The sequence below is a fragment of the Gymnogyps californianus genome, chromosome 10, assembly GCF_018139145.2.
Source record: "Gymnogyps californianus isolate 813 chromosome 10, ASM1813914v2, whole genome shotgun sequence".
NCBI lineage: Eukaryota > Metazoa > Chordata > Aves > Accipitriformes > Cathartidae > Gymnogyps > Gymnogyps californianus.
Genome location: NC_059480.1, coordinates 7,131,682 through 7,153,690, shown reverse-complemented (window position 1 = coordinate 7,153,690; position 22,009 = coordinate 7,131,682). Strand labels below are relative to the sequence as shown.

Here is a 22,009-nt window from a genome sequence, read left to right as displayed (position 1 = left end):
TCTTCAATCTTAAATAAGCCTCTCACCTTCTGCTGATTATCATTATGTAATGCTTTAATTAGTTACAACGTTGTACACGTAAACCTTTGAGGATCAAAAATAACAGTCCTTTAGTATTTAATGAGCAAACTCTAAAGGCCTTCCTCCAAAAGAATTTGCTATCTGGCAAATAGGCAAGATAACAGAGGGACAGAGAAGTGAAGGGACTTTTTAGATCAATGGCAGAGCCAGTAGTAAAGGTTGGGACCCCAGACAGCCTAGCTTAGTGTGTGGTTTACTATACAAATTACTACAAGAAAGCATAACAAAGTCTGGTCCTGATGGGCCACATTTCATTCGGTCAGGATTAGACCAAAATTTTCCACAAGTGGAACGTACTAGCTTGTAACTGACACGTGAGGGAAAAACATCATAAAATTTAATACTATGAAGCAAAAACTGTTTCTGTGACTTGATGGTTATTTGATATTGCAGGCTTCCTTCTAAACGTGTATTCTTTTTAAATATCCTGAAAAAGTTCAGCAAGCATTATAGAGCTAATTAAATTTTTAGTTGTCATGTGTCCTGGATGAGCAAAAGGAAGAATGATTACTACTAATAATTTATTTAAATGGCTCTCAGCAAAACGAACAATTTGTACAGCAGTTATACATCTACACGTGCGTTAAATTCATCTTTAATGACAAATGTTCTGGAGCTTGGTTTCATGAATTGAAGGGGAAAAAAGGCACTGTGCCACTTAAGCTTATGCAGGGCATTGGCTCCACAGTAAAAAGTACCACCTACTAATCTTCAATACCTGCCTCTTCCAGAGGATTTGAATTCCTCTGAGACTTGCTGTCCAAAAGCTGAGGTCGGAAACACACTGTGCAAAGGCAACACTGCTGCAGCTTATATACATGCACATACTAAAAAAAAGGACGATTTCTCTTTTCTTACCATTTGAAATGAGATGAACAGAGAGAAAACCTATTTAGAATTTGTAAGTATCAATTAAAAGCTAGCTTCCATGTCCTGGATGATCTGCTTAGTCAATGTATTTAACGTGAAAGTAAGAATGGAAAAATAAATCAAAACGGAGATGCATTTCGCCACTTGAACAGGGATCCTATTAAAAGCTTCAACTGGAACCATTGCAGAATGGGTCAAATTGCAGGAGGCAAAAAAGAAAAATATTTTCTAAAAGAAAAAAGGAATAAAAAGTGGATGGACTATTGCAACAATGGTTCATCTTGGGTTATTACCTTTTAACCTGACTACAATATATAAAGGAGTCCTTCAATCTGATCTGTACTGTAGAGCAAATGTATGCCAAAGCAAAAAAATATTTCTCCTCATTTTCACCCACTTGTGAGATTTCTTCCAGTTTGTTCCCCCTGGTCCTGATCCACAATCATAGGCCTGGATGATGAATGTATATTCCTTCTGCAGTTCACAGTCAATAGGACTTTTTGCTCGAAGACGACCTTCTCCAGACGTTTTGTTTAGCACAACAGCTTCGAAGGGCATTTCTTGTCCATGGATTTTAAAAGCACAGATTTCACCTGTGAGGAATAGTATAAAACAATCATAACCAGGGAGGTCTAAGTCTTATATACTAGAGTGACACTGGAGAAGTTAGCACTCATTTGTATTTCACATGCTGTTATAGATGGGGGAGGTACAGACTCAGGCATCAGTTTATAATACATCCGAAAGGGCCCTTGGCCACGTGCTCATACAGCGTGATGCGGTGAGTGCAGCTCTGGTCACGTACTTCCCTCTTCCTCTGTCATTACTAAATGGCTTCTTAAAGCCCTACAGACTATTCCCTAGATATGGTACTAACATCAGTGTTGAGCTAAATTATTTTTCAGCTAAATTAAGACAACTGTATTTAGTTAAAGAAAATAGCAGAAGGAAAAATAGAGAATATTTTAGAGGTGGTCTTTTCTAACTGCTGTCACTCCTTCCTTGAGCCACTTGAGCTGCCAGGTGGTAGCAGATGTTCAGATTCTTGCAGTTTAGTTTCCCAACAGTGAAAAAACTAATGATGCAGAACATGGGCACATTCAAAAATATATCTTGCTTTATTTACAGACATATATCAACTTTGGAAGAGAAGTAGTTGAAGGAACACAGACAAGTGTCCCTTTTGGACATCTCAGTCACCCACCCACATTCACACATTCACACATGAATGCCTTCTTGGCAGCAACTCACTCTGCCTCCAAACTGCCTCCTAATATAATAGATCCATAGTTTGTCTCAGAGGAATACTATGTAACAAAACAGATGATATAGCAAGGACTAAAAAAATTCATTTGGACACAAAAGACAACGTAAAAAATCTTGTGAGAATATGAGTCTGGAAGGGGGAAAAAAACCCCAGTTTGTGGTGATCCTTTTTTTTATTCTTCATACTAATGGCAAGGATATGCACGCTGAATCCATTTTTAGCCACTCCAGAATCCAACTTTAAAAATGAAATATTTATACAAAGACCAATGTGGCTTAAATATTTTTATGACACATTAAACACATGCTCTTTTATGAGCAAGTCAGTCTTGGGACATGCATTATAGATTCAAAGCTGTCTCCCACTCACATAATCCTTTTCCATTTATTTCCAATTTACAGTTGTAGCCTTTTGGAAATCTCCTTGCCAACCATATTTGAGTCAACTGCCAAATTCTAAATTAACTCTGAATCTATGACCTCTAATTCAAGCCTGGCTCCTCTCTCTCTTTTTCTATTAGAAAATATTGTTTATTTTTACAGAAAAGAGTAAACAGTGACTTTATAAAACTGCTGGAGTTCATAATTCCTATTACGTGTGAGAAAGAAAAAATGGGAAAGGGGTGGGGGGGAGGGTGGCGATTAGGTACACTTAGAGGATAAATACAGGCTTTTTAGAATATTCCCTCAACTACCACCACATAGGTTTCCCTTTATTATAATGGGAGCTAAAGCTGAGCTCAGCTATATACATTGACATTTAGGCAGATGAATTCCACACTTAACAATTGTAATCAATCCTCTGAATGTCTTTACAGGATCAGCATATAGTTATTTTAGTAATTATAAGGCATTGGGAAAATACATTAAGTATTTGCTTGGACATTTACTTGCTCCAACCCCTCACTCAAGTGGCATGAAAGGGCGGTGTGGTTTCCCAAGACAGACAAAAGATGTGCTCTTTTCCAGGCTCTCTTTTGTTCACTCTCAATGAGTCCAAATATTTGGGCTATAGAAAAAGGAATGGATTTTACCCTGAGGATCAGACTCTGAAGAACACTAATACTTTGCATATCCATAAAAGCAGGCTCCACAATGTTTATGAACTGTTGCATAGGAAACAAAGCACAAGTGAAGCAGTTTGTTCAGCTTTGATCGTGGGCACTGATCACTGAGTTTGCATCTCAACATTGTCACACATACTCTTGAAAAAAAATTATCCTAATTTCCCTGCAACTTCAAAATGAAACATTAATCTAAAATTATTTTGTGGATTTCAGTTTTATTTTAACTGAATAAAAAAAAACAGTGTAAATGTGGGAATTCTAATGCAAAAATACTATTTGTTGTGTTCTATAACAGTGGCCTTCATAGTTTCTTAATAACAAAGTTTTTCTCAGATACACAACCCATCAACAGAAATCATAACTTCAGTGTTTTGTGTTTATTATTTTATTGATCCACTCTTTGATTGTAAACAATACAGCATTTGCAGACATCCAAGCCTACTGTTCTTAAAAAATAGAAATAGCTCAGGGCAGAAAAAAAGTTCTCTCAGCCTTAATCTAAACATTTATCGTTTTTTCCTCTCCAAATGCAGATGCCTGACGTAAAGTAATCATAGAAGCAGCACATTCTAATTAGTTCTCAGCAAATATTTTAGAAGTCTCTATATCCTGCTCCTATGCTAGATACTCCAGCTTTATATATAACTCTAATTTTGTCTTTTATATCTTCATTTGCCAAAGATAAAATAATGACAGCTGCATGGATATGGGGAGATATTTGTAAACACACTGCAAAAAACCCACACACACTTCCAGATTCTGGCTACAGCAACCTACTCACATGAAAACAATTGTATATGTTTTTAAAAATTAGGTAAGAATTTTTTTTAGAAGGATTCTACTATTGTTTCAAAAGAAATGAGTTAACTGGTGAAAAATGAAAATGTATAGTAATCATCATGATTCTAAAAAGGTGCCTTAATAACTATATTGGAAATGGAAATGATAACAGAGTTGTAACAGCTGTAACAAAGCAGAAAATTAAATAAGGTCCACCTCTACACTGTGAGACACACACATTTACAGATATGTAGAACTACTACTACTAGGCATTACAAGTAGTGTCTTTAAAATATAACAGATACTATTTTTCATTATGAAATTGAGCTATAGGGCTTTATTTAAACCCAGATGAGCTAACCCCAGACCCACATGATGCCAACGGGAATTGTGACAAACTTATGTACTGGATTCTTAGATACGTATTGTTATGTAACTCATTTGAGGAAAAGGAGACAGGGTCTCTCTTATTCAGGCTCACCATTTAAGTTGCAGAACCACCACATTCAGGACCTTGGCACCACCCACCTTCCTCCTCCTTTGTAAGGTTGAAATAATTAGAGTGCAAATTGGGACATTGTTTTCCTCGCAACAGACAACACAGCAAAATACTAAGCTTTGTTCTTCATTTCATTTGAATGGTTTGGGAACAGGTGCATGAAGGATTTAGTGATCATAAAAATGGTGGTGGCAGTGAGTTGATAAAATAGGGATAAGTTGGTGATACCACATAAAGGTAGAAGCACATCCATGAAATCCTACAGCAATTGAGTCCAGGGTAGAGGGAAAATATCTCTTCTCCCAGGGCCAGGATGTACATCCTGAGGGTTTCCAATTGCTTCCTATGAAATCTTCTGGTTGCAGGGCTGAACTTTACTAAGAGTTGCTTAATTTTAATACATGTTTTAATTAAACTCTGGGCTTTATGTTTTCTCTTCAAATCATTCAGACTAGCATTAGCCATAAGCACCTATTAATTTTGAAGCCTACGTTATTTTAAGTTGAGAGCTCTGGTAGAGATCCATACATTACTACTGCAGGGATAATAATCACATAATTTCCTCTGTAAAAATTATAATAGCCTGAAAAAAGCTATTGACAGTTTATAATTTCTGAAATATAACCAATAAATCTTTCCACTCTTTAGAAATTGCAAAAGACAATGTTTCATATTCAGCAGCATTTAAATGCAAGATTTAGTGATTATAAACCTTAATCAACAAAATTGTATTACAAATTACTGCCTTTTATACGAAAAACAAAACTCACACTTCTTTCAGTAGAAATAAAAATCCCCAATGTTACTCCTTTAACAACTACACAGAATTATTCACTTGAACTCAATTTTAGAAGTTATTAAAAAAATCACATGCTTATTTTGCCTTTCACAGCTACCTTTGCTTTTTCTTCAGCTTTCATTACACCAAGAATACAGAAAACTTCAAGTGAAAAGCTGGGATCTCTGACATTTGATCATTTTCATCAACAGTTAATAAAAGCCAACAGTTGTACGTGAATCAGCAATCACCAAATGTTGTTTCATTTGGTTGTACGAGGTTCAACAAGGCTAAGTGCTGGGTCCTGCACTTGGGTGACAACAACCCCATGCAACGCTACAGGCTTGGGGAAGAGTGGCTGGAAAGCTGCCTGGCGGAAAAGGACCTGGGGGTGTTGGTTGACAGACGGCTGAATATGGGCCGGCAGTGTGCCCAGGTGGCCAAGAAGGCCAATAGCCTCCTGGCTTGTATCAGAAATAGTGTGGCCAGCAGGACTAGGGGAATGATCATCCCCCTGTACTCAACACTGGTGAGGCCGCACCTCGAATACTGTGTTCAGTTTTGGGCCCCTCACTACAAGACATTGAGGTGCTGGAGCGTGTCCAAAGAAAAACAACAAATCTGGTGAAGGGCCTAGAGCATAAATCTTATGAAGAGCCGCTGAGGAAACTGGGGTTGTTTAGCCTGAAGAAAAGGAGGCTCAGGGAAGGCCTTAGCACTCTCTACAGCTACCTGAAAGGAGGTTGTAGCAAGGTGGGTGTGTCAGTCTCTTCTCCCAAGTAACAAGTGATAGGACAAGAGGAAACGGCCTCAAGTTGCACCAGGGAAGGTTTAGATTGGATATTAGGAAAAATTTCTTCACTGAAAGGGTTGTCAAGCATTAGAACAGGCTGCCCAGGGAAGTGGTGGAGTCACCATCCCTGGAGGTATCTAAAAACCATGTAGATGTGGCACTTAGGAACATGGTTTAGTGGTGGACTTGGCAGTGTTAGCTTTACAGTTTGACTCAATGATCTTAAAGGTCTTTTCCAACCTAAATGATTCTATGATTAACTTCAACCAGAGTTTCCTGCATGTTCTATCCTCTCCATTGGCCTTATGATTGCTTATCTAGTAGAGTTTACACAACTGCGTTCATGACACATCTCTGTGCGTGAGTGTACGCACATGTATTTGTTCCTGCCATTAACTCCCAAACCATTTGCTAATTTCAACTACATTTTAAAAAGATGAGTTATTTCCCACAATAGCCATAAAATTATGCAGCTGCACAATACAGAGATGCTACAGAAATAGCGTAGGGGTTACAAAGAGGTCACATCTCACTAGACAGCAAACAGTCCACACAAAGACCTTGTAAAAGCTCAACAACAAGAAAAGCTTCAATTCTACATTGCACCTTTTTGATACCAGTAAATCAAACGTGAAGCTCAAACCTGTAGGAAACTAGGCTTCATTAGTTCACTGCTGACAAAATTACTCATTTATATTCATACCCTGTTCTGATTTTATTACTCTCTAGCCTTTTATTATATTTCTATGTATGTTTTTCTCAGACGCGCAAATCAACATAGCTGATCATGTATTTAGAATAAAGGTTGCAGTTTTGTACTTCCTGAGGCAAGCACAGTATCCATGAAAGATCCGGAAGTGCCTAAGAATCAAAGCCATGCGAACACACACAAATCCACTCACACCTTAGAAAAGACAAATACTCTGTTCAGGAGAGATGCTGTACTGGTTTTGGCTGGGGTAGAGTTAATTTTCTTCATAGTAGCTAGTATGGGGCTGTGTTTTGGATTTGTGCTGGAAACAGTGTCGATAACACAGAGATGTTTTTGTTACTGCTGAGCAGTGCTTACACAGAGTCAAGGCCTTTTCTGCTTCTCACCCCACCCCACCAGCGAGGAGGCTGGGGGTGCACAAGGAGTTGGGAGGGGACACAGCCGGGACAGCTGACCCCAACTGACCAAAGGGATATTGCATCCCGTATGACATCATGCTCAGCATGTAAAGCTGGAGGAAGAAGGAAGGGGGGACAATGGGAGCGATGGCATTTGTCTTCCCAAGTAACCGTTATGCATGATGGAGCCCTGCTTTCCTGGAGATGTCTGAACACCTGCCTGCCGATGGGAAGTGGTGAATGAATTCCTTGTTTTGCCTTTCTTGCGCGTGGCTTTTGCTTTACCTATTAAACTGTCTTTATCTCAACACACGAGTTTTCTCACTTTTAGTCTTCGATTCTCTCCCCCATCCCACCAGCGGTGGGGAATGAGCGAGTGGCTGTGTGGTGCTTAGTTGCCAGCTGGGGTTAAACCATGACAGATGCATCTTGAGTTTCAAATTGAAGAACAGAAACAGGAACGCCATGACCAAGACATCACTGTGACCTCTGAAGACTTGCATATGAATGACAGTAACACAGTTTTTTCCTTATATGTGTCCTTCAAGAACTTGATTCAGTTACATGGATCCATCATGTCATAACAGAGGTATTTGACAACCATCAGTAATGAATCTTCTTCATATACTACGTGGCACAACTAGGCCTCCAAGAATTTTATAAAACATATAAATTTGCTTGTGGATATGACTTTGCTTTTGCTATAACTAAAGGTTTTAAACCACTCCTGTCAACAAAATTGAAGTACTCTTAGTCTGAATCAAATTTGAATCTTTAACCATTTACATGTGCTCTCTCCACATATAGATGGACATCCAAACACAGGCACACTGTTCTTTGAACATCGATCATCAAAGATCTCTGTTGGCAGCTGGATGGAAATCTGCCAATAAGCAATGCAGTTAGGACTACCATTCAACTCGATGTCTGTTTTCTCAGAAATGCAGCATGGACCCACTACGTGCAGTCAATGTCGGGTTTTTCAATAAGTTTGTTTACGGGTTGCTGTTTCTCTTTGGTTTTTTTAATCCAGCCTTCCAGGTTAACAACTGTATACAAGTTTCTCTGCTGGAATCCTGCAAATATCTCCTGCGGTGCAGAGCTGCCAACCTTTTGAGTGTCTCTGTGCCACTGGGAAGGTTTACCGCTTTACCAAGTTTTTCTATCATAAGCTGTAGCTACTGTTTAAATAATTACAGAACATAGAAGGTTACATTTTGAGGGAGGAAAGGGTAGTTGTTCAGGAGAAGGAGGCAAAATAATAATTAGAGATGTAAAATATCTTTAAGGATAGAAAAAAAATTAAGGCAGTAACTACTGTATGTGCTTTTGCAGCTCATTGAAGTCAATGCTATTAAACTTATACTGAAATACTAAAATCCAGGAAGCAATACTGAAATCATAAACAGAGGGAGGTGTTCATATCTTAATAAAATACAAAAATTATTATTTCCTCATATCTAATTTTATGGGCAACAAGCTCTGCAAAGCAAGACCATAAATCCACTGCTACCTTTCCTATTCTATGGATTTGAAATTGGGAAGTGCAGGAAACTGCACTTGCACTTCAAGTGATTCATTGTTGCCATAAACTCACACCAAACGAACCAGACTTCATTCTTCTGCTGAAGCAGGGACCAATTGCTCAGGATAAAAAGATAGTTCTGTGGGTAGCATATAAGTAGCAGTCATATCCGGGTTTCTTCCTGGCTCTGCGACAAGTTTCCCAGGGAAATCACTTAGGTCATGAAGGCAGTCAGCAACAAAACACCCGAAAAACCTACTCTACAATTTTGTTTAAATAAGCTTGTTTAAAAGTGTAATCGTTATGGACATGCTCTGATTGTAGTGAGATATATGCCCACGTTGCTCTGTTGGAAATTAGACCACCACTGCTTAGATACATAACACGTCACATTGTGCACTCAGATCTGTACAAGAAATCCTTGCACTCCAGCTTAAATGATGGAGAATTGATACATGTTTATTTGAAGACTGCAATAAACTTTGAGGTGGATCAGAAAAATACGCAACAAGGAGATAAAGGTTTGTCCACATAAAGATGTGCTTAATTAACTAATGGTTATACAGATCTTGAACACCTTCTATTCTGAAAGCATAGAAATATAAAATATTGTCATTCGTTCCTCCCATCAGTCAAACGCATATCAAATTAACATTCTATTGTAAACATCATCAAACGTTTATTAATCTTTTCTTCTTTCTGAAATCTGCAAGATTCAAGAGAGAAAGAAAGCAAGAAGGCATGATTTTAAGAACAGTACTAAAAAAGTATACTATCAATATATGGAGCTCCATGCCCACCTCCAACAATGGAAGGCTTTTGTTAACCTCATGTTTCATGTTTGCAAGTATCCTGTGGATTCAGCAGTGCATCTGAGCATCACACAAACACACACTCAACACATAGAAACAGCTGTCCAATTTAGTTAGAATCCTGTAAGGCATAGCACAGTCTCTTTAACAGTTACATGATCATTACTGAGCAATATTTGCCTTGCCAGTTTTTAGAATACCACATCATAATGAATGATTTGAAAAACAATCCTGCAACTGCACAGTTAAACCTGCAAAAAAGCACATTAATAAAAGAAACTTTATCCTCCGGGAGCTAAGTGGAGCATAATTACTCAGTTCCCAATCGGGTCATTTTCTGATCTACTTTTTCACACGTGTCAATAACAATCATAAACACGTATATGGGTTGTCGTCTTCACACACTCTACCTGCATTATTTGATTAGTGTACACTTGAGGCTGCAACATTTGCAATCAGTGATTGCAGATTTCCTGCTGCTGCAGCAGATGAAACATCACTTTGCTTCAGACAGTCATCTTTCAGTAAACACAGAAGCCCAGATGCTACCACTGCCCTAATTCCACATCTGTGTCTGAAAGATGGATCATGAGGCTATTTCACCTTTAGATTAGTGAGGTCTACACTGAGAAAAATAGGAGATAACTTGCCTAGTGAAGCACTGACCCATTTTACTGTGTATATCCTTTGAAAAAAGTGAACCTATTTTTATAAGAGAGACCTAGAGGCCTCTGCACGTAAGATTAAAAAGATTATTACAATGCTTGCAATAATTTCTAGCTACTAAGGATTGCTGAGCTGTTAAAGGACAAATGCTAATAAAATATATAAAAGTAGCTAATGATGTATAATGTGACCAGAATTTGAAATTAAATAAAGACCTAGGATTAGGAATGTTGACTAGCAAATATGTACGGCTTAGAGAATTCCTGCATTCTGGCAGGCAAACCTAACACAAATATTTTCTGCAGCAGGATAGGTGCACCAACATGACCTGCTAGATTTGGCTCCCTTGTGAGATACACTGAGATAAATAAGAAAAGGAACAGCACTGTGTCACACTCAGATTAGAAAATCAGCAGCTGTTTAGCCTATTGAGGACTCAGCAGACTGACAGAAAAACTTACTTTTTAATTAAACCACTTTCCCTGGGGCCCTATATCAAGGCAGACAATTTCTGAGATAAAGAAGCTTGGCAAATGTTGCATTTATTAAAATTATTCCCCTGAATAATTTTAAATGTATTGTTTTGGGGTATAGCTGGCTAATTCAAAGCACACAATGAATGATCAATTCATTTTTCTGCTTCTTTTTACTCAAAGGCATCAGTCAGCTTTAACTTGAGAACTATACCAGGAACTTTGGACTGGCTAGGACATAATATAAGCAGTGGACTTGACACACAAATCAAAGGAGAGGCAAGTAGTAGGAGCTAGGGCTGTCTTGCAAAAACAGTAACCGTAAAATAATTCCAAATATGTAGACCAAAACAGAAATTACTATTGGGCTATACAGAAAAGTGAGGCAGAAATAAAGGATTGCCTATTGGTTGTTATCAATAGACCTGTGTCCTTCCAGCATGCCAATATTTTGAGATAGCCATTCACCCTCTTTTTTTCTCAGATTGGTAATTTGAAAGATCAGGTTGATGATAACAGAATGCTGTTGAAAAGTCTTATAGAATCATGGGAGAGCAACAGGTGGTCATTTGAGGCTGTGTGCAAATGGGAGTCTGCAGACAGTCAGATGCCAGCAGCTCTATAGCTAGAAACCAAGTAGTCACATTAGCATGGTGCTGTGCTTGAGTGAACAGGTGCCGACTCCTGGCGGTCTCATGGCTAGAAAGCCTGGAGTGAGAGCACTCTGGATGTGCACATAAGACATAAGAAAGGACTGCAAGATCCTCCTGTGATTTTTACTTTTTTTTTGTTTTTTAAATGAAGTGAGGACAAAGAAAGTGAATTTTTATTAGAATTTTCTCCAAAGTGTGTATGCAGACATGTCAAGTTTGCATAAATAAGCATTAGAGAGGTGCAATGCAAAATACCTTTGGATAATCGTGGAATTTTCACGGCATTGGCAGCCTATGAAGTGAGATAAAAGGAAATTATGCAGTTTGGATCTTTTCACTGGCTCCTAAACTCTTGTTAACATGCACAGTAAAATATGTCAGAGGCGCATTATGTATCTCAGGAGTGTTTCACCTTATGCCCATAAAAACACAAGTGAGAGAGAACATAGTGAGTAAGAGGTTAGGAAAGAGGTAAAGTACTTACACATTCCCAAGTTTTCACTCAGCTGTTTACTCTGCTATGGCTTCTTCTTACAGAAGCAGATTAAATAAAAAGCTTAGGAACATTAATTCAATCTTGGCATGGAGCCTGGGCACAAGGGTTTAATCTGTGCGTCCTACAGAGGTGCAGTAAAGTAGAGCACTGAGTTTAATTGTTACAAGAGTACCATATGGTTCCTCCTGATCACAGCTTTTTTTCATTTGTTTTTACTTCCACTTGTCTGTCTTTAAATAATCTGAAATATTCATCTCCAAGTGTAAAGTCATAATTTGGACTGGATCTCTAGACATGAGTTACTTTGGACACAAATGCTTCTACTACAAAGCATCATCACAGATGAAAAATAACATAGTCAAAATTGCAGCATCTGGCCTTTTATCAGAATGGAAATCACACAGGGAAGAGAATAAAGTCATTAAAAAAAAAGTAAATGCAGACCTCTCACTAGAAGATCATTTGCACTCTAATTTGTGTGGACACAGAATTGCTATCATTATTTCTAAAAAAACATATTCAGCTTATCTTACTCTTCTGAGCCTTACAATCTCCTCCTCTTTTTTTCTGTATAGTTTCTTTCCTACCATGCTTTTATAAAGACAAGTATCGGTGCCATTTTCTACTGTGCTGCTCTTAAGCATACGGTTGCTCCCCCCACCATCACCAATAAGTGATCAAATGGCTCCAGCCACTGACCATAGTTCAGTGAGTAAATGGCTGCATTTTTATGCAGAAAAGGTTTGTAGTGAATTGTCACTCACACGCAGTTCATGAGAAAGCCTGGGTTTTAGGCATAGAAATTCGAGAGAGACTCCCCACCACAGCTTTGTGTAGGACTGCCTTAGCCTGCTTAATATTTTACACATTAGAGGTGTGAGAACCTCAGCTGTGTGAGCTGACTACCTCGCTATTTCCAGAGCTGCCTTTGAGCAACTGCTACTTGATATTTTGTTCCTTATTTCCAGCTTTTGATTCTGCTAATAACAGCACAAATACTTAAGCAGTACAAAATCTCAGATTTTTCTGAGACAATAACTTACACCTACTCAGAATTTAGTAAGAACCTTGCTTTTTAATGCAGGAGTGTCAGCCATAACAGGTCCTGACATATTCAGTGATTCAGATGGGACTCCAGCCACCAAAACAATTTCAGAAGCACAGACCTTTGGCATAGTGTTTATAACACTAGGCGGTATTGTGCACCAGTAAATCTCAGGCTGATTGCAAACATTACTCTTTCATATAATGGTATGATTAGTAGTAGTATAAAGTAACTTTTCTTATATAGAAACTTAGATTAAGTTTTTATACTCTCACTGATATGGAAATAACTATACTGGATATACAAACTGCATCTGCACTGAACCTACAGATACAGAACAACCATTAAGAACTCCATAGTAAAAACAGAGGCTCTGTCCCTTTTAAGATTTTTACAATGGGATATCTTACGCATATTAATTATTCAGTAATGCAAGGAGGTTTGGTTTTTAAACAGTAAATTCAAAGCCACAATGAGCTCAGCATGCTGGGGTTTGTGCTACTTTATCGTCTAACATACTGAAAAACCCTACTTACTTGCTGTATCTCTTAGATGTTATCCTATTTGTTACCATCATCTTTTCTCTTGAGCAGGAGCTATACAGAGGGCATAAATCATATTGTTCAGCAGCTTTGAAGATGATGTTAGCTTTTTTCCCAATGTGAAATTAAAAACGATTTGAAACTTTTCATGAAACCGAGCTGCATCAAAATAGCTGTTTTCAGAGAAAGGTCAGATTTTCAATTCAGTCCTCTCAAAAACCCCATCAGCACTGCAGAAATGGCAGAACTATCAAAACATCCACAAAATACTTCTACTTCAGTAAAATTGTATTTTTGATAAATCATATTTTTACCAGCTCCATTATAAATATTTAATGACTTTGCTCTCTCTCTCTTTGATTTCTGCTGCCTCTCTGCTGCCCATTTCTGGCTATGTTAGTCTGAGAGCTGTTCATGACATCATACCCAGCTGCATTTTGTGCCGCCCCTCCCCCCCCTTTTTTTTTTAACCTTTTAGAAAAATTATGTTTCCTTGCTTCTTTATACATGTAAGAGACTGGGAATGCTAGTCCTTCTGAAAACATGTAGCACTTGTCATAGATTATAATGGGTCTGGGATTTCATCCTTGGATTTAATTCCTACTTCCTAGGAATTTCTAATCACTAGATTTCTTGTCCTCAAAACACACATGGTCTTGTAAACATTTCAGTATCTGGGGATGTAACAAGGGTCGTTCCTTCACCTTCTGCCTCAAATCAGCATCTGAATAAGTCACTTGCTGTTCATGGAAAACTGAAGTCCTGAGGCCCATGCACACGGGAATGACTAAAACTGGACTGAATTCAATGGAAAGATTCTAATTGATTTCAACGTAGAGCAAATCACACTGTGGACACATATTTCAGTTTCATCTCTACATCGAAATGTTCCTGGATTTATTATCTATTCCTTTAAATTACTTCAAATCTTTGTTTCTTTTGGCATATTTTGCATCTCTAAGAGTTAAGATTTCTGTGGGAGTTTTGAGAGGTATGAATTTAATTATAGACATAAGTCTTTGCAGAGCCAACCCTTTAAATGTTTTATAATATGAACTCCCAAGGACGTTTCTGTATCTGGTTTTCGAGCAAATGAGATACGACATTTAAAAAAAAAAAAAAAGATTACCTGAAAATAAACTTGAAGTAAAAAATAAAACCTAGGTCTTAATGATTATGTACAAAATTTACATTGATTTCAATCGCAAAAGGCAATCCCTTGCTGAGTACTGGTAAAATCCATAATTGCTAAAGGCTAAATTATCCTTGGTTAACTGAAGCACAATAAAACTAAACCTTGTAGTAGAGAAAGGAATACAGATCTCACGGTTACCAGATGCTGTTCTGTATAATATCGCGGATCTTACTGAGAAAACAGATTATTTTTCTACTTAGTCTGTATTCCATCCCCATTTTCATTCCAGAAAGTGAAGACCAAAGCTTATTTTTTATGCTTTAGGAGCTATGACTGAACTTTCATTGCAATTTAATGTTTAATTTGAAATTAATGGAATGAAGGATGCAACTATTAAAACCCAACATGTGCAATATAAAGCAATAAAAATGTAATGCCATGAAAATTGCACAATAATAAATCATTTCAGCAATTTAGAAAGTGCAAATAAATATCTACACAGTTTCTATTTAACTGCTCCTCAACAATGTAAAGAAACAAATTATATTTGCAGTTTCTGAAGTAAATTATAATATTAATTTGAATATATCTGGTAGGAAACACAAACAAAGTATTTTATCAAGATGTAAAGTTAATTCAAAGCCATTTTTGTGGTTAACATTACACACTATTTAGTGGTATTCGCATTTACACCATCACAACTGGACAAAGAATTTGGCTGGCTGTGGCAGTACTACTTTGTGAATGCTTGGCTCCAGCTCTGGGAAGCAAAAGCTGTGTCGGCACAGTTTTTAGAACAGACATTTACAGACTTGAATTTTTGGGTGACAAATGGTTTTCTGGAAGGAGGAATTGACTCTCTGCTTGTCAGGGCATTTGCTGAAAACAGCTTCTCTGTTAGCTTTGCCATGAAAATGCCTACATATTTTGGAACATTCTGATTTTGTTTAAAAACTGGTATTTTCTCGCCATGAATATAGTGCAAAGTTGTCTTCTAGAAATGACCAATAATGGCAGTGTTATCTGTACTGGTTTGTTTTCTTTACTCAAAAGTCATACCTGCTTGCTCTCACGACACAAATAACTGTTTACAGTTTCTTCTCCTATCAGCCCTGCAGCACATAACTAAAACCGAGTGAACTGGATCATGCTGTTTCTTGCACATAATTAACAGACTTGTTTACTAAAAGCCTCATTTCCAGATATATTGAGTAAATGCTGATCCCCTGGACTTCACTGGAAACTGCAGGTGGTTACAAAGCCTAAAGACCAGGCCATCTGTCATAATCGTATTTGAGCAAAATAACATGATTGTACAAGTATTTTTAAGGGCACAGTTTGAAGATAGAGGGATGGAACAGTTGTCAGTGAAAGACCAAGGAATCTTTATTCCCAGTAAATCTTTAGAAAAAACATTTTGTCTCTGTGAGACTGGGCTGAGTTTATAGATGTAACAGTTAGAAAAAGCTTATGATTTGTTTGCAAACTGAATACATAGGAAAATAATGAAACACAGAGAGACAAACAATGCACTTCTTAAAGAACTCAGCTACTCTTCCCTTAATACATAGCTCTGTTTGCAACTTGGGCATTTTTTTGCAAAATATGCACTTTAACCAGTTTCTCACAGGTTAAACTGCTCTTCCGGTAGGAAATCTGTCCCTGGTCTAACCCACCCAGTGACCTCTGTCCCTCAGGAGCCTTTCCAAGGTCCTTCTACCACCATGAACAAACATAGAGATCAGGGTAAAAAAACCATTACAACAGCATCTGATACCCCACAGCAAAGGAAGACAACACCTAGAAATGAAATAATACAGGGAAGCAGCCATGCTTGTGCCAAGGCTTTTGTCTGTAGGACAGAGTTGCACACAATCAGGTGATGGGGGCCACCTTCACAAAGCCTAGCAAACATCTGGGAACAACTTGGATTCAGAACTGAAAATTGCCCACTCGTATACCCACTTGTTTTCCTGGCTGCTTCATGGGGCTCTGGGCATGGCGCTGTCCTGCGGAACAGGACATCAACAGAAACACGGCGCGCTCTAGCAGGTAAATCTCACCTGAGTGAAGTTCTTCAAATAGTCCAAAATGCATTACCATCAGTTTCGTGGTCAATGAAAAATAGGCAGCCTCAACTGGCAAAAAACCCAGCAACAACCCTCATCATCCTCCCAGTGTTGTTACATAATTAGTACATTATGACTGTCAAAATTACTTATCCAGGTACTATGATAGCTCACTTAGCAGATTATAACTACTTGAACAGCCATAATTGTATGGAGATATGCAGCCAAGTAACCCTTGAAGAATTTTGAATATTATAGGTCTGATAAATGAGATGGTAATGAAAGGAAAGTTATTAAAGCATTTATCATTTTTGACAAGTTGTGATTTTCGAATTATCAAGTATGTCAACTTTTACATCTACAAACCATGTTCTGTAAATGGGGTAAAAAAGCTTCCCAGCTGTGGCACTGGTACAAGTTTGTGTGATGATATCTGAAAGCAATCCATCTGATAAATTTCAGGTGATGTAGCAGCTCCCTCTCTTCATCAGAATTCTGGGAATTCTCAGAAGAGCGTGTGCGCGCACACATGTGTACTGCAGAGAGCAGGTGGAAAAATACTAGCAATTAAAAAAAAAAAAACCCACCCAAAAAAATCCTAGCTCAAAAGCAGATGAATCCTTAGTATCTGCTCATCAACATCAGATAAGTCAGTGACACTGAGGAATAACTAAAATTTTGATTAAATACATGCCAGGCTTAGTAGGTCTTCTGTAATGGTTTCTTATGGTTTACTTTCCACAGTGGAACAAATGTGTAAACACGCAGGCATTTACACACAAGCTGCTTACATGATTGCCCTCTGCTCTAGTCCATAATTTCAGAGATTCCCTTCCCCTCTTTTTTTTTTTTGGGGGGGGGGAGGAGGCAGCGGATGGTGAGGAGGCACGAAGAATCAAATATTTTATTAAAACTGTAACGTATTGTTGTTTCTGCTTCTCAGCTTTACATTCCAGGTACAGGGCAATCTGGTAACAGAACTGATAATGACTTTGGTTTTTAATCATGAACTAAATCTCTCTCTCACATCAGTTTATTCATAGCATTGCTCCACTGACCTCAGAAAACTGTTCTCTATTTTTACAGCTGTAAGGGAATGAAATAAGCATAACAATCCCCAGTAACAGCTGCAAATGAGGCATTTTGAGTGGAAATTTCAGAGCATTAATGCCTTTTTTTAATGTGAGCAACACACTGACATTTATTGTTTTAATAGTGCATATACACTGTAAATGTAAAAAACTGTGCAAGAGTCTTGCTGTGTAAATTCACTGGAGACTTCAAAAGGATAATTTAAGAGTTATTTTTACCACTAACCAGTCACTAGTACTTTGACATATAAGTCAAAAAGGTACATGAATACAACCACAGCCAAGAAGTGATTCTGATGGCCATGACACAGGAATACACAGGTATTTTTACACAGTCTCCACAGTGTCTCCCCCTGAATTTTACTCTCTTAGCCTGAAAATAGAAGTAAAATACGGTCATGGAAAAGATTATATTAAAACACAACCACAGCACTACTTTGATAGGAGCTTTGGAAAGATCTTTGAAAGACTGTGCTATCAAGGAATGAGAGATTACTTTGTCTTGGTTCATAAGGCAAAAAAAACAATAAAAAAGATCAGAAATTCTTTAGGTAACAGCGTATTTAAAACAGTGAAAGCACTAATTCAAAAATCACAAGAACAAAGTTCAACTTCCCACAAAACTGATGACAGAATATATATTACACAGGTGGAGAGAGGAAAACCATTATTCATTATTACATTAATTCTTTGTTCTCCATGGGAGAGGGAGCTCCTTGAAGTCAATGGCAGCCAGGCAGCCTATGTTTTGCTACAATATTGAAAACATTTAGTCACAATCATCCTCACACATTTGGTTTCTGCTACTGAGTGGCGTTGTTGGTAGAATGACAAACAAGGCTTAAGGTAGACACATTGGTGCTGGCAACAATTATTCTGAGATACTCCATGTATTTTCAACTCTGTTTTTACAATGGCTTTAAAAAAATATATATATTCAACAATTCAGAGGAGCTTTCTGGATTCTATACTAAAAATGCTACTAATGCAGGAGAACAAAGACTTATTTTAAATGAATGATATGAGTTCCTCACTCCATCTCTTTTAAAAGCATTCTATCTACACAGAATTGCATCAGAAAGAATAGTACTGCATGAGGCAAAACAAGAAACAAAATAATGATGAAAGCAAGCCTTCCAAAGAAATACCTGAGGGGTCTTTGAATGAACAATGAATAGGTTATCAATGAGATTCCTGCTTCCAGCCAGGGCTAGTGAAACTGTAACTCCCCGGCTGAGATCTAAAAGCAAGATGACAGTGAATTGTTGAAAATCCCTGCCCTAGGAACAGAGAAGCTGGTTGTCAGCAGGTGGTTGATGGAGAAAAGGGCAGGAAGCAGAGAATGCAGCATGGTGTCTTCCTGCTATAGACTACAGACAGACCTAATACAACCAGTGATCAGAAAAATTATTATTCTAATCGAAGATTATTTGTGTAACCTAAGAATAATTAATCTGTGGAACTCCACCCCAAGACAGGTTAAACAGAGCCAGGCACAGTCAGATTCAACTCAGGCAAGAGGCTGTAAGGGACTGATAGTGAAGAGAGGGCAGTGACTAATCCAGATTTGTCAAACCCTCATGGAAATAAAGAAACCTGTAGTTTATGGTCCCAGTCCTACCTCATGTAGAGTAAATACCAGAATCTAATGTTGTTAGAGACCCCTATCTCTTGGAAAGTATCTTCGATGGAGAAACTAGGGAACAAGAGACATATGCAGCTTATCCCCGAGCCATCATGCCATTTTTAAGAAAATACAGAAGCAGCTAGATTTTCAAGAGTCAGAGCCAGCAAACTGGTTTTACCAATCTATCAGGAATACACCAAGGCAGTAATTGTACAATTTATTCTATGCATGTCATGATTTCCTGAATTCAGACACATAATTTTGGAACTAAAAGTTCCTATATATATATATATATATATATTTTTTTTTTTTTTTTTTTTTTTAAGCTTTCATAACTTTATCAACCCCCGGGGTATGAGCTCTAAAGATCTCATTCATTTGGAATACAATGTGGCCATTTGTGACCAGTCCCATCAAGGGATTATCTGAGGTACAGATTGCAACATCTGATCCTGAATGAGATGCAGGTATTCTGTAGGACCTATTCAGGCTAAGGAATCCACACTATCTAGAACTCTGTGAATCTGCACTCTCTTCCCTCTTGGGTATCACCAAGAACCTCCTGCCATGAGATGCTCAGAACACTCTGCAAAAAATATTAAAGGCAAAAATATTGTGCAAGTATTACAGATATCAGCATCCGGTCTGCAAAATCTTTAAGGACAGCAAATCTGTCCACAGATTAGAGATTCAAAGTTTAAATGTTTTACTTCAGAAAAAGAAACTTTTTTTTTTTACGTGCTAACTTAAACATATTTAAAATGGAAATTGCTGAGGCACAATAAACACTGCAGCTACATCTCCAGTTTTACAATGTTGTTATTCATGCAATGACTTTCCTTTAAAATACTTTTAAAGAAGTACCTAGGTTGATCATAAAAATCTATGTATTATAGCCATTCTATTTCTTAAACAGTAATTTTACTTAATGATTAAACTTGCAGTCACAACAGGATGATTAAAGGTGAAACGGATTATGTTGCTTATGGCTTAAGTCAGACAAAAGTCCCTATTAAAGTTCCTATTTATAAAGAGGGGTCCTAGACCCTCTTTTGTTTTGTTCATAACTTTATTTTCTGATCTCAGTTTCCCTGCCATGACTTCTAATGTGCTCTCTTCTTCAAAAACATCATCACAATTGGTTCAAAGTCACAGAGACACACAAACTCTGTTAACAGCAGTTCTGCGTCCCCACCCCCCTTTTTTCAGTGTTCTGTTTACTTGCAATAGAGGTTTTAAAATGGGATGGTGGACTATGCTATCTAAATTTGACCAAGTTTTCATCTTCTGAGGAAATCAGTATTTGGACACGTTCGACAAACTTGGCAGATACACTCAAGTCCCAGGTGTGAAGAGCATGTATTGGCTAAGCAGGACTTGATATGAAATTTCTTATCCTAATCTGAAGAATTCTTTAGGGTCATACTAGACCTGAGAACTGGAATACAGATTCTCAGTGCTTCCCTGCATGACATTTTCTAATTCTGACATGTTTAAAATTCTTCTAATAACTTTCCGTAAAGGAGAGCGTTGTGAAAATATATAAGCTAATGCTTTCTGCTGGACATATTTCACTCTTATGTTTATTCATGTAAGTACTTCATGTCATTTTTTTGTGGAATGGCTGCAGTCAGAGCATTTGCTAAGATCTAAAAGTAAGAAGCCAGAACTAATCCCCAAGTCTTTACACAGTGCTACCTTTTTTAGGGCTCTCATAAAAGGATATGTTGTCATATGGGAAGTGTGGGAGCACATAAAAGATCGCTCTTTCTTACAGTCTTGCAGTGGATAAGACAGACACTAATCATACAGACATACTATTCTCTTTTCTGGGTGAGAGAACAATTACAGTGACCTGGCAACCTCACTCCCTGTTAGTGAGTGAAGTTTTAACAAGGAATGTCCGTCCTTTCTTAAAAATAAAACAAAACAAAACAAAACCAACCAAACAAAAGCTCTTAAAATGAGAAAAAGGATCAGAAAAATAGTTCAAAAATACAGGAGGAGGGGAAAACTAACCATTCCCACTAGACCTATTCAGTCTCAGATTCTATGTATGATACATTAAGCAGTCATACCTCGATTTTGTTGGGTTTTGGTAGTTCTTTTGATATAGTGCTTGATTTGTCAGCTCATTTCTCTCTGTTCCAGCTACCTAGTTTTCTGTATCTGCCACTCCTTTGTCTGTCAGTCAAAGGATCAAAAGACTGACAACAAGGAAAAGAACTGGAGTGGCTGATCATACGCAGTGCATGGCATCCAATTACTTCATGCAGCTTGCTTAAATTATTCAAGTCCCTCTTCTGTTGTTTGTAAGCTTGTGAAGCTTTCTTTCCACAACAGTTTTTGTGGTAGCTGATTTAAAAGCAGTAAATACAAATAATAGGGCGATGTAGTTTAATTGAGGATTTAGTTGACTCAAAGAGCCTGACTTCTTACAGTATTTCATATTCAAACCACAGAGTTCTGCCTGAATTGAATAGAAACAATGTCTCTCATACCAGAAGTACTGAATCAGATTACAGAGGAATTTACTTGTCTATGCCAAAATTATTTTGTTCTCTGTCAGCATTAACTTAGCAGCTGGACCTTACCATTAGTTTTCAATCTGTTCTAGCTGACAAAAGTGAA

At 37.7% G+C, this 22,009-nt stretch overlaps 1 protein-coding gene across 1 annotated transcript in view; it reads right to left on the bottom strand.

Moving 5' to 3' along the window:
- Window positions 1-22,009, bottom strand: part of CLSTN2 (calsyntenin 2) — a 195,810-nt gene that overhangs the window by 94,130 nt on the left and 79,671 nt on the right. The window contains exon 2 of the mRNA XM_050902833.1: window positions 1,349-1,544. Coding sequence (XP_050758790.1) covers window positions 1,349-1,544 — 196 coding nt within the window. The remainder of the gene's footprint in view (window positions 1-1,348; window positions 1,545-22,009) is intronic.